Source organism: Natator depressus, chromosome 15 (assembly GCF_965152275.1).
Source record: "Natator depressus isolate rNatDep1 chromosome 15, rNatDep2.hap1, whole genome shotgun sequence".
NCBI classification, from domain to species: Eukaryota; Metazoa; Chordata; order Testudines; family Cheloniidae; genus Natator; species Natator depressus.
The window spans coordinates 10,335,840-10,350,004 of NC_134248.1; the positions used below are offsets into that span (position 1 = coordinate 10,335,840).

The 14,165-nt window shown below is 41.8% G+C and overlaps 1 protein-coding gene across 3 annotated transcripts in view; it reads right to left on the reverse strand.

The window, feature by feature from the left end:
- CIT (citron rho-interacting serine/threonine kinase) overlaps positions 1–1,421 on the reverse strand; it is a 93,681-nt gene extending 92,260 nt beyond the window's left edge. For all 3 annotated transcript variants that reach the window (XM_074972816.1, XM_074972815.1, XM_074972814.1), the window contains exons 1-2: positions 1,311–1,421; positions 12–153 (exon numbers count right to left, since the gene is read on the reverse strand). In XM_074972816.1, the coding sequence (XP_074828917.1) occupies positions 12–153; positions 1,311–1,406 (238 nt within the window). In that variant the 5' untranslated portion in view covers positions 1,407–1,421. The remainder of the gene's footprint in view (positions 1–11; positions 154–1,310) is intronic.
- Positions 1,422–14,165: the final 12,744 nt, after the last annotated feature.

Below are 14,165 nucleotides of genomic sequence, written 5' to 3' on the forward strand. Positions count from 1 at the left end.
AGAAAACTTACACTTTTTTACAAAGTTGCCTACATGTTTAATTTTCATTAAAGAAGGATTGCTGCATTCTTCAAAAAGAACGAATAGGGAATCAAGGATGCCTTCCCGGGAGAGAGGAGACATCTGCTGTTGAGTCACAAAGGGCGGCTTCCCCTGAAAAAAAGCAACAGCAGATGGAGTCTCAGACAATAATGAAAAGCCTCAAATCAATAACATATGTATAGGAACAAATTATATATTATCCATAACCAAAAAAATCACTGCTTCAGAAATTAAACAAATAATATTTTAGAGGTTTGTTTTAAATACATCAGATAGTTGTGTGCATCACTAATCACTATTACAAATGTTTTACTTTTTTCCTTGAAGAAAACTCAAAGAAGGCAGCTAAAAGGCCAAATCACATCATCTGTGTTCTTTTTCTAGGTCCTCTGAATGCTTCTGATTTAAGTTGTCCTATTTTTATACTAGCCCATGGATTTTGCCATGTGCTTCAGGAATATCTAGGCCAGCAGTTCTCAAACTGTGGGTTGGGACCCCAAAGTGGGTCACGACCTCATTTTAATGGGGTCGCCAGTGCTGGCATTAAACTTGCTAGGGCCCGGGACCGAAGCCCAAGCCCCACCATCTGGGGCTGAAGCCAAAGCCCAAGGGCTTCAGCCATGGGTGGCGGGGCTCAGGTTACCGGCCCCCTGCCTGGGCTGAAGCCCTTGGGCTTTGGCCCCCCAGTACCTGGGGAGGTGGGGCTTGGACAGGCTCAGGCTTCAGTTCCCACTCCTGGGGTCCTGAAGTAATTTTTGTTGTCAGAAGTGGGTCACAGTGCAATGAAGTTTGAGAACCCCTGATCTAGGCAATCATCATACCAACTCTTATGTGAAGGAAATGCTGTTTGAATCCTGGACACTAATTGAAAAAAAGATGCTCAAAGTGCAGCTAATTAGTTAAATGATGCTTATGATCACCCTCATCTTCAAGTGAAAGTGAGAAGGCTGCAAAGACTACTGGTCCCAGCATGCAGTGTTCCATTTTCATCTCAGGAGAGTCCACTCAGCATCAGATGCTCTATCTTAATCTGAAATCTGTAGTATGTGAGCAACAGCTCCATATTAAAAGATGGTCAGCTGCAATCATCTATACTTTATGCAAATTAGGTGCAGACTTTGAGCTTCTAGCAAGATGCCTTTCTATCACTCTCCAAAAAATCAGTTGGGTAAAGCTTGGTTGCCCACACAACACAAGACATTTTTATACAGTGAACACAGATGCAAACAAGATGCAGTTCATCAGGTCTGATGCCAGCTTCCCTATACCTGAAAGAGCAAGTTCAGCCGAGAAGCACGGCTAGCTATGGGCTCCATCGAGGCTGGCTCCGTCGGACTCCGCACGGCATATTTAAACTTCAACATCTTCACCGTTTACCCCAGAAATATATATCCTAAAAAGAAAGTTGGAAGGGCTGTCAAGTGGAGATATTTTGAATAAGGGGAAATTTTAAAAGAAATCTTGGATAGTTTAAACCAAAAAAATTTTTTAGAGAAACAAATATTAAAAACTAATTCGGAAGACGGACTTCCTGGAGTCCACTAGGGACCTCATTATTGCTAATATATTTCATGTGGAAAGCTCTGAGCTACTATAGCTACGGGTAACAATACAGAGCCCTACGTAGCGCAGGGTAAATAATTGTTCTTTCAGTTCAGTGGAGTGACCTGAACCAATAACATTTTCTTTTTTCTTGTCTACATAAAAAACTGAAAGTTTCATTTCGGGTTGGACCCAAAACTAAACATTTTTTGTGGGAAGAGGAGCTAGTTAAATCCAGCTAAATGTATAAATGAAATGTCATTTAAAAAAAAATCAAAATGTCTCATTTCCAAAGTGTCAAAAAAGAAACATTTCAACTTTTTTGGAAATTATTCCCTCATTTTTGACTGAAACTATTTGCTAATTTTGACCTGAATTCGTGAACAGGTTCACTCAATCCAGAATTGCATTTTTTGGTGAATAAACTATTTGCCAAAACAAATTCACCCAGCACTAACTCCAAGATGCATAAGGTCAACAGAAATGTTTGTGATTTTGTCAAGTTTCAGTTAAAAGAATGTTGTTAATCCACCTCCCCATGGAGGTTAAGGGCATGGCTACACTTGCAGATGTAGAGCGCTTTGAGTTAAACCAGCCTTCACAGAGCGCAGTCGGGAAAGCGCTGCAGTCTGTCCACACTGACAGCTTCAAGCACACTGGCGTGGCCACATTTGTGGCACTTGCAGCGGCACTGGGTGCAGTGCATTATGGGCAGCTATCCCAGCATGCAAGTGACTGCAACGTGCTTTTCAATGGGAGAGGAGGGAGGGAGTGTGACAGGGAGTGTGTTGTGTGTATGTGCGGGGAGAGTGGGTTTTTCGGGGGCTGAGAGCATGTCAGCGTGCTGTCTTGTAAGTTCAGACAGCAGCAGACCCCCCCCTCACACAGAGCATTCCACATTAATGGTTGCTTTGTCTCAGGGCAGATAAGCATGCCGGCTGTCAGAAACGGAGCTTTCAAAGGGCATATCCGCATTCCTACAGTGATTCAAAAACAATGACAAGAGTAGCCACTTGACTTAAGGGGATTATGGAATGTTTCTGGAAGCTGATCAGAGCGCAGTAATGCAACACCTCGTCCACACTGGCACCGCGGCACTCCAGCAGGGGTGCAGCAAACGTTATTCCACTCACCGAGGTGGAGTACCAGCAGCGCTGTAGCCACGGAGTCAGAGCGCTCTACGTGCCTTGCCAGTGTGGACGGGTAGTGAGCTAGTGAGCCCAGGGCTCCTTTATTGCGCTGTAACATGCAAGTGTAGCCAAGCTCTAGGTCGACCTAACTACATCACACAGGATGCAAAATTTTTCACAACCCTGAGTGATGTAACTAGGTCGATCTAATTTTTAGGCATGAACCATGCCTTATATGCTTTAGAGGAGAAATAGCAAGAGAGATCATACAAAGTGCTGCCAGTGTCTTTATCTTGCCAAACACGCAAGATAAAGACATTGAGAAAAGGGAATCCCTCTCATCCACAGTTAATCTAAAGGTTAGTTGTAACTATAGGAAGAATTATGGCTTCAAACACAAGCAGAATCTGTAAACTCACGCCGTGCCTTTAATCACATGAGGGGAGATTTTCAAAGCTGTTTTGGAAAGTTAGATGCACAACTCCCACTAAACTTATGGGAACTGTGGATCTAAATCCTTGAGACAACTTAGAAAGTCTCACCTCACACCAGTGACAGAAGCAAGGAAACTTGTTGGGTAACAGTGCAGTAGAACCTCAGTTACAAACACCTGGGGAATGGAGGTTGTTCATAACTCTGAAATGCTCGTAACTCTGAATAAAAAGTGACGGCTGTTCTTTCAAAAGTTTACAGCTGCCAACATTGACTTAATACAGCTTTGAAACTCTACTATTCAAAAGAAAAATGCTACTTTTTTTTTTTTTGGTAGTTTACATTTAACACAGTACACTACTGTATTTGCTTTTTTCTTTTGTCTCTGCTGCTGCCTGATTGTGTACTTCCAGTTCCAAATGAGGTGTGTGGTTGACTACTCAGTTGTAACTCTGGTGTTCATAACTTTGAGGTTCTACTGTACCTGCTTTATAACCAAGCAGTACACCTGGCAGCTAGCCTAGTGCACTAAAATCATAGGGAAAAGACATCTCACTACATTTCATAACCAAATGGTTTAAGGTCCATCCATCCCACCTAGTAAGGGGAGCCCTAGTATAGCTGTCACTACCAAGCCGCCTTCTCCCAAAGAACAGGCTGAGGGCTGCCCCCACCCAAGAGATGCCTCAACGCGTGTGTGGAGGGAGGGGGAGCTGGCAACCCCCTGCCTGAAGGGAGGGGCAAGCTCCCAGTGAGAGGGGAATAAGGGGGGGGGGCTTGACTCCCTCCCTCCAAGAGAGGGGACTTAAGAGGCTTGACCTTCCCTACAAGGGAGAGCCCAGCTCCCAGGAAGACCCCAACGCAACGCCTAATGAGATCGGAATGGGGGGGGTGACACCCCCATCTCTCTACGGAAAGGGGGTGGGGGGTAGGGTGACCTCTCCCTGCAGGTCAATCGAAGGAAAAGGGGAGGGCTCCCTAGGTCCAGGGAGAGCCCAGGAAAGTCGGCGGGAAGAAAAAGTCCCCTCCCTCCACGGAGGAGCCGGGCTCCCCGATAAACAGACACACAAACCAGCCCTCCAAGACCTCTTACGTTCCCGGCAGCCCCCACGCCCAGGGCCTTTCTACCCACCGCCGATCTTGCTTTGCCGCCATCCAGGTTTGAACGGCGCAGGGGGTAGCGTTCCCATCACCATCATTTCCGGTGACGCAGGGCAGACGTCAGCCTTAGCCAATCCCCAATGTGTCTCCTGGTGACGTTAGCGCTCCGCCCAGATCACGTTCTTGCGTCAACCCAGCCCCTGCCCGGCGGACAGGCGTTGTGGGCGGAGGCAGTCAGCTCTTAGGGCCGTGCTCGCGCGCAGGAAAGGGGGTGGGGGGAATCGTTTAACGGTTCTAACCGTCGCGTTTCCCTCCTCTCATCCCTCCCCCTGAGGGAAGGCGGGGCTGGGCTGTCCTGGAGGCTGGTCCCGGTCCCGTGCTCGCCAGAAGAGGCAGCCCGCGTTCAGCGCCTAGCTCTGCCCCTCACCCCACCATCTAAGGCCTGCCTGGGCCCACAATGTAGGCAGGGGGGGTAGCACTGAGAAAAGGCCCCCAACGGTGGGTGGCGCATAGAAGAAACGCCGGGGGAGGGCACGTGGTAGCACATCGCAGCAACGTGGCGTGAGCCTCATGCAGAAATGTCACTGGCGAGGTGGCGTGGGAATGCTGCAGGGCAGGGTGGGCCCTGCCAGGCATCCCCGGGGTGCTCTGCCCAGCGCGCCAGCCTCGTGTGAAGATGTTGCTGCCCGGCCACGTGAGCTGGGGGAGTGGGTGTGAGGCTGCCCTACCAAAGTGACAGGACACTTTGAAAATGTCAGCGCATTTATTATGCGATGGGAGGGTGTTACTGGTCCAGTAGCATCGGGGCAGGATGCAGTGTGGTGATGTGCAAAGATCATGCAATTTGGGGACATACTTTTAAAAATAATCTTGGTAACTGGGTGAGTTGACCAGGGAAATTATGTCAGTTGCTGGCCTATTATTTGGCCATGATCAGATATTCCTGCAAGAATGCTATGATGTAGGCAGCAGCCTGCCTTTTTGATTGAATCATGGTACTGTTCCATCATTTTTAGAACTTGATTGTGTTTCACGGTTTCTGATTTAAAATAACTCAGTCAAGTAAGGTTTAGAGTAGCAGCCGTGTTAGTCTGTATCTGCAAAAAGAACAGGAGTCAAGTAACTTGTTTATTATAATTAGGCATAAGTATCTGTCTATAGCTAAGATTAAGCCTGTTGGAGACCATAAAGTCTTTCTCTTCTATTACTATTGTAATAAATTAATGCTTTAAAAGAGGATTATTTTGACATTTGACTGGTCAATTGACCTGTTATCAGTGTTCAACTGCCCAACCCTAAAATAATCACGTCGCAGTGTAGAGTCTCACAAAGATATTTGTTACTGTCTTACCATCCATCAATCATTTCAATTATGATAACGTTGTCTTGATATCAAGCCAGCAAAATATGGGAATACTGCTTTGTTGCATGGCTACATGCAAGTCACTTTACCTATACATACTTTCATCTCTCTTTCTGTAAAATAGGGATGACACCTATCTACCTCATTAGGATGGTGGGGGGCTAAATTTTTGTAAATCACTTTGACCTCCCTAGATTAAGGGGTCTATATAAATACTAAGTACTATCCTAAACAGAAAAATTGCTCTTTCATTTTTATTATGAATTTTATATAGTTCCTCTAGTGATTTACTCCCTTCCTCCCCCCCAGGGAGACTTAAAAGGACACTGTTAAATTAATCATACCACATATATTTTAATTCCATATCTAGGTTCACTTCAAGCTACTAAAACTGGAAGTTTTAAAATCTCATTTACTTTCCACCATTTTCACTTCTGATTTATTTGTATTTCACTCAGCTTGAACAATGAACCTAGACTGGTCAAGTCTATGTTCAAGATCTCATGCATTACCATACTGGGTTGTGGTTGTTGTATGCATAACCCTACAAGGGAATATTTAAATCTCAAAAATCTGTTTATTGAAATTGTTGTAGACTGCTTTTGCACACTCAAAAAGCTACCTGTAAAGAGAATTTTGTGTTTCATGGGAAAAACTAACAATGACTGACAGCCAGCATTGTTTTATTTAAAGGGACAATATAAAGTTAAATCTTATTTCAGGAAACTAATTACAGATATTATGCTTATAGCTGCATGTTCCTATATTTGTGTAAGCCTCATGGCCAGGGGAAAAACACTTTATTCATTCTAGGTGAAAAGGGAAAGTGCTGCCACAGAGAGCTCTATTTGCATAGGCTACCTAGTCACAGTTTCTCTAATGACACTTGGAAAGTCACCGTCACTGTACGTGAAGTTGGATTGGTGGGGTGGGAGAAGTAGTGGGCTTCCAGAGAGAGTATGGGCACCTTATTGCTCTGAACTTACTTCCAAGCAATCAGGACTCTCTGTCCAAGGTTCTTAAGCGTTCTTGGTTCCCCCCCCAAGGGGACTTTGTTGTGAGAGAGAGTGCAGAGAACAGCATCAAAGCTGAGGGGATTCTGGTGAGGCACCTTTCTGTCCAGGACTTTAATAAAGCTGAATTACTAAAATGGGTCAGGAGGTAGGTCTAGTCCTTAAAGTGGGGGTCACAGACCTGCCAAAAATCAATCACTCTCTCTCTCTCTCTCTCTCTCAAACGTTGGGCTGTTGAATGATACACTAAGTCATGGTGTTATCAAAGCTGCTGTTTCCATGTTATGATAGACCGTCCCATCCCTCTTAGGGGAAGGGGGACCCACACAGATCACTTTAACCACTGGTGGTCCTCCAAGCTGGTCTAAATAAGACTCCTTGGGACTGGAGACAGACCTGCAAAGAGATGCTGGGATTACAGCTAGTTACTGATCCAAAATGACTGTGGTTTGGTGGATGGCTGAGGTGGTACAGCCAAGGGACTGTTACCCCTCCCAGATTCTCACCAGCAGGAGGGAAGGAATTAGAGGCATTGTTGACAAACTTATTGAAAAGAAGAGGAGGACTTTACTTGCACACACGTACATATATTAGGCCTGTGAAGCGATTTAAAAACTTAATCATGATTAATTGCAGTGTTAATAATAGAATACCATTTATTTAAATATTTTTGGAAGTTTTCTACATTTTCAAATAGTGATTTCAATTACAACAGAGAATACAACGTATACAGTGCTCATTTTTATTACAATATTTACACTGTAAAAACAAAAGAAACAGTATTTTCAATTCACCTAATACATGTACTGTAGTACAATCTCTTTAGCATGAAAGTTGAACTTACAAATGTAGAATTATGTACAAAAAAACTATTCAAAAATAAAACAATGTAAAATTGTAGAGCCTGCAAGTCCACTCAGTCCTAGTTCTTGTTCAGCCAATCGCTCAGACAAACAAGTTTGTTTACATTTGCAGAAGATAATGCTGCCATTGCTTCTTGTTTACAGTGTCACCTGAAAGTGAGAACAGGCTTTCTCATGGCACTATTGTAGCCAGCGTCGCAAGATATATACATGCCAGATGTGCTAAAGATTCATATGTCCCTTCGTGCTTCAACCACCATTCCGGAGGACATGCGTCCGTGCTGATGGTGGGTTCTTCTCGATAACAATCCAAAGCAGTGCGGATTGACGCAGATTCATTTTCATCATCTGAGTCAGATGCCACCAGCAGAAGGTTGATTTTCTCTTTTTAGTGGTTCGGGTTCCGTTTCCGCATCGGAGTGATGCTCTCTTAAGACTTCTGAAAGCGTGCTCCGGACCTCATCCCTCTCAGATTTTGGAAGGCTTCAGATGCTTAAATCTTAGATTGAGTGCTGTAGCTATCTTTAGATATCTCACATTGGTACCTTCTTTGCGTTTTGTCAAATCTGCAGTGAAAGTATTAAAATGAACAACATGTGCTGGGTCATCATCCGAGGCTGCTGTAACATGAAATATATGGCAGAATGCAAGTAAAACAGAGCAGGGGACATACAATTGTCCCCCAAGGAGTTCAGTCACAAATTTAATTCACGCATTATTTTTTTTAATGGGCGTCATCAGCATGGAAGCATGTCCTCTGGAATGGTGGCTGAAGCATGAAGGGGTATACAAGTGTTTAGCATATCTGGCATGTAAATACCTTGCAATGCTGGCTACAAAAGTGCCAGGCAAATGCTTGTTATCACTTTCTGGTGACATTGTAAATAAGAAGAGGGCAGCATTATCTCCTGTAAATGTAAACAAACTTGTTTGTCTTAAGGATTGGCTGAACAAGAAGTAGGACTGAGTGGACTTGCAGGCTCTAAAGTTTAACATTGTTGTGAAAGTGCAACTTACAAATTTAAATTTTTGTTACATAACTGCACTCAAAAACAAAACAAAGATTGCACTACAGTACTTGTATGAGGTGAATTGAAAAATACTCTTATTTATCATTGTAATCAAAAATAATATACATTTTCTGTTCTGTGTTGTAATTGAAATCAATATATATGAAAATGTAGAAAAAATCCAAAATATTTAATAAGTTTCAATTGGTAATCTATTATTTAACAGTGAGATTGAAACTGCAATTAATTTTTTTAATCACGATTATTTTGAGTTAATCGCATGCGTTAACTGCGATTAATCAACAGCCCTAATATTATATATTCTGTTACTGTGTTTTCCAAGTTTATAATTGTATTCCCTTTCTCTAATAAAGATTTCCGTTGTTTGTATATGGTCTTGCAGTGTTTGCACATGGGGAAGTTCTTCCTGTTAAGGGCACGCAGCACAGGAGTATTTAGTTTTCCCAGGTTCTGAACTGGTTTCATCATTTGTCATGAGGGACCCTAGATGTATTGAACCTGGCCCTTTTTGCTGCCATTCGCCACCTGCAAGTAGTGTTACGTTTGTAGTTTTTTCCCCTGCTGCTGTGCTCTGTGAAAGACCCAAACAAACAAAGGAGAAAATGACAAATGAAACTGATAGTACACACAGTGCACCAAGAAACTGAAAAATTGAGAAAAAAATTTTTGTTCTCTTTGTTATAGTAACCTTAGCAGTTTCTTGTGACAATAGTAGGTAAGAAGCTTCAGACTAAAGTGTGCTTTATTTTTGTTTTTTAAGTTGGTATCACTGTAAGTTCTCAGAGCTAAAGGGTTGATTCCTTCATACTTCTACAATGTTTTAAATTACATGTTTCAAGGGAAGTCATAGGTGACTGATTCCTTCCCTTCTTAAGGGCAAGATTGGTGAATGTGACTAGGCTCATTCAATTTAAAGACTCACCAGCAGAACATCTGCAAGTATACAGAACAAAATACTCATTCCCTACTATTAAATTAATTAAGAGGTCAATCAAAGACTTAACAGAATAAATAGCTCTTAGTTTTTCTTCTGCACCAGATCCTGATATGCAGCTTCGCTTGTCTGACATCTCACCATGCACTGGATTGATTACCATCTGTTTAGCACTTCTTGTTATAAGAGATGGGGTTTTCCTTGGCCAAAATTTTCCTTCCTCGTGCTGTTAGGTAATGTGCTGAGATGGCTGCATTCCAAATGTTCTGTGTGCCTATAACTGGTGCACTTTTAGAATGTATAGTACTAAGTAAATATAAATTAATGATATTTTTTTACTGCTGAACTTTAGTGAAGCTAACTGCCTGTGTGCAAAATGTAAATTACCATACATTCTGAGAATACTGAATGGATTTCTAAGCGTCTTTTTTTTAAAAAAAATTTTACTCTTAGTTTTTACTCTATGAAGAGCCCTTACAACTCTGCTCAATATGTATTGAAATCAATGGATCAGTGTATACATTTATCTTTGCATTCTAGATGGAATCTGAATTGTGATGTAAGCCCTATACAGCTTAAAACTATAGGATATTTTCCTTTGTGGATCAGGTAGTGGGTGCTAGTGCTTTTAATAATAAATAATTAGCTCTTATAAAGTTTTAGAACAGACGCTCCAACTGCACTGTTATCTTTAATTTTTGAATGGTCATAATGTACTGTATAGTCACAAGTCTGAAATCCTAGGTGACTACAGATCTGTTACAATGTAAAGTCTGACTTATATGTAAGGCGATATCGTCGATAGGTAACAGTGCACCTATCCAATGCCTTCTAAGAAGCTGATGACATGTCAACAGCTTGGAAGACTGGTAAAAGCTGGATGGAAGATGAATTTCATATAAACATTTGCAAGATGCCCACTGGTAATATCTATTTGGCCCTCTGGCTGTTTATAGTAAGGTTGTGCAGATTTTTCTTTAAAATGTTTTTTCACCTTTAAAAAGGATGCAACTGTTCAGTAGTTTTGCCTGAGTAAAGACCCATGACTGCATAAATGAGCCATTATAATTGTGGTTATACTGTAAGCTTCATCCTTTGGATAAAAGAGATACTACTTTTAAAGTAAAGCATACTATAGGGCATGCTCAAATTCACAACTTCTACATTGCTTCCCCATGCAACAATGTATATGTCTAAATGCTGTGGGTGAAATCCTGGTCTTGTTGGAGTCAATGGCAAAACTCCAATGGACTTCAGTGGAGTCAAGTTTTCATCCTGTATTTTACACCCTAGGCCACTGAAGTCTATTAGGTAAATAATGCATGTTTTAAAGTTTGCTTGGATTCTCATACTTCCATAAGAATTTTCTCTTTTAAAAAAGAATCTAAAATAAATACAGACTACACACACAGTATTAAAGTAATATATCAAATATACAAACTCAAGAAATACAGGGACAACTAAAACTCCATCCCTATTAGCTATTTATCGATCACTGGTGCACAAGAGGTTTTTCATACAAGATAGGTGCAGTCCCTGCCCTGAGGAACTTACAGTCCTAGTAGGATAAGACACAGGATGACAAGAGGCAAGGATGTGAAAAGGAGGGGGATTTACACTGTAGGAGGTTGTGAGGCTTTAAAACAAAACACACACACACTCTCTATATGTCATCTTAGTTCTTGTAAGAGTGTGATGGCCTCTTTAAGGGCATGTGCTGCTGGACAGGGTCATTACTAGCTCTCAGCTCTTTAAGGAAAGGAAAATTGTGGGAGGTGTACTCCATGGGGGACAAGGATCATAACAACCAAAGCAACTATAAGAGCGGCCTCTGCTCTTTGACAAAGATATTTGGAAGAGGGCTGGCTAAAAGGCACCAGGCAAAAAGAATAGGCAGGAGAAAGAAGCATTCAGAGAGTAGGAGGAACTGGAGTCTCTCTACCTTTGGATCCCTGGCTTCATTTTGTAAGGCTGTGTAGAAAATGGCCCAGATAAGAGTTAAGCAAGGTTTGAGTGAAGGGGACATGCTTGTTCACAATTCAGGATATCCAAGCTGTAATCTAGAGGAAGAGGCCTGTTCTATTACCCCTCAGCAGCAGGGGCAAAATGGTACTCTCTAGTAGAAGGGGAAAAGGGACAACAAACAGACCACTGACTGTGCCTGATAAGAGACAGAGAAATATAGAGCCCACACAGGACTGGTGAGAGACTACTTTGTCTTTGTTTTGTATGGACTTGTTTTATGGACTTGAGAATGAAAAGGATGTACATAGGTTTAGTTGGAAGGTTACACAAAGCCCAAAGTCATCCCTCCACCAAAGGGAGATGGTGGGCCAACAAGAGATACAGCCACAGTTATAAACTAAGGCAACATCACGAGAGAAGTAAGAACCCCATTACAGGATTTATTTTTTTTTGGAGGGGAGAGGTATTTATATTTTTTTCTCAAGTTGGCTCATGGTAATCAGTGTTGGGGAAAAACAAAAGTGATTTCAAAGGAGAGATTTGAAGAAGAAGAAAAAAATCCTTAAAAGAGATTAGAACTAACTTTCAGGGAGAACACCTCCTATGGTATTTTTCAATGCATGCTTACCTAGACTTTATGGATAACCCCTTTCAGTTTCTTTCCAGAGCTAAGGGGGTTCAGAAGTTTTCAAAAGGTGCAAATAGCTGTTCAGGCACCCAATTTATATAATCTTTAATTGTGAGTTAGGCACTTACCAGCCTTTCAAAATTTCCCCCAAGTTTCTTTAAAAAAAAATAAAACATGGACCTTGCTTTTCACATAAACAGTGCACTCCCCTAGTATTATGAAAAATTGTTTTATGTTCACTCACTTTTATTATAATCCTTACCCTTTATATTTATTTGCACAAGTAAAATTTAAGGAAAACATTTGAAAAGAAAGCATTGCAACTTTCCTATTAGATTCTGAAACTCCATCCATATGTTTGCTTATAGAACACCTCATAAGTGCACATAGTATTCCTCAGACAAATCAGACACTACCCCTGTCCTGAGAAACTGGCATTTGGGCACACTTCTTATAATGAATATCCGTCGTCTGTTATCAGGCTCCCCCAAAGTTACAGTCCCTTGATTGCTGAATTTTTGTTTATGCTGAGATCTTGTACGCTGAACTCCTGACATCACCAAAGCAAGAGTCTGTCCACATGGCAAAAGGTAAATTGAGTGAATCATTAACAGTTCTTTTTGTGTGTGAACTTAAGAAGTGCTGGATCAGAATCCCAGGAGGAGTATTATTTATATTTGTTTATGTTGGCCCTGAGAATGTAGTAGGCTCTTTTCAGACACACACAAAAGGATGCTCCTTGCTCCACAGTGCTCTGTATCTAAGATCTTAGACAGAGATGAAGGTTTTAAGGGAAGAGGAACAATTCATGGGAAACTTGTATGTAGATCAAAGATTGATGTCCAGTTTTTCCAAAGAACAGATGCAGCGTGAACAGTGGTAGTGAAAGCTACCTAGATACTTATGCCCTTATCACCATAATATGAATGCCTCAATTAATTAAAAATAAATGTCTTCATCACACAGGGTAGTTGAATTTTGTTAAATGACAGTGACTTTGATTCAGTGTGTTAAGAACTATTAAGGGAGAAATAGAGTTGAAGAAATGGGTTTTCCATTTGATTTTGAATGCTGTTTAAGTCTGTGGTCTTTCTTATCTCTTCTAGGAGTGAGTTCTATTGGTACAGTTCCCATGAAAGTTCTCTCCCCCATATTCATAAACTTCTCCGTATTGGCCAAGTTTCACTTGTGTCAGGGCTTGTCTATATGGGAATACTCAGGAAAGTTAAGACAAATTAACTAAGGTGTTAAGTTCAGACATATTAGTTACAGCACATTAAATCACCATATGGACACTCTCATTTGAAATAAAGTGGCCATAGTTGAATTTAGCATAGCTATCCTAGGCTGTCAGAGGGAAGGGGAAAAAAGGTGATCTTTTGGGTAACTTGGGTCAATCTAATTGTGGGCTTTGAATATTAGAACAGAGACTTTGATTTCAGCACAGCCAGGGCATAAGAGTGGAGTGCATCATTGAGGAATACAAAGAGATGAGTGTAGGCAGATATCAGAGTAGCAGCTGTGTTAGTCTGTATCCGCAAAAAGAAAAGGAGTACTTGTGGCACCTTAGAGACTAACAAATTTATTTGAGCATAAGCTTTCGTGAGCTACAGCTCACTTCATCGGATGCATGCAGTGGAAAATAAAGTGGGGAGACTTTATATACACAGAGAACATGAAACAATGGGTGTTACCGTACAGACTGTAACAAGAGTGATCAGGTAAGGTGAGTTATTACCAGCAGGAGAGTCGTGGGGGAGGGGGAACCTTTTGTTTTTCCCACCATCAGCCTCAGTCTGGACCAGTCCACACAAGAGATCCACTTCCTGGACACTACAGTGCTAATAAGCGATGGTCACATAACCACCACCCTGTACCGGAAAGCTACTGACCGCTATACTTACCTACATGCCTCCAGATTTCATCCAGACCACATCACACAATCCATTGTCTACAGCCAAGCTCTACGGTACAACCGCATTTGCTCCAACCCCTTAGACAGAGACAAACACCTACAAGATCTCTATCAAGCGTTCTTACAACTACAATATCCACCTGCTGAAGTGAAGAAACAGATTGACAGAGCCGGAAGAGTACCCAGAAGTCACCTACTACAGGAGG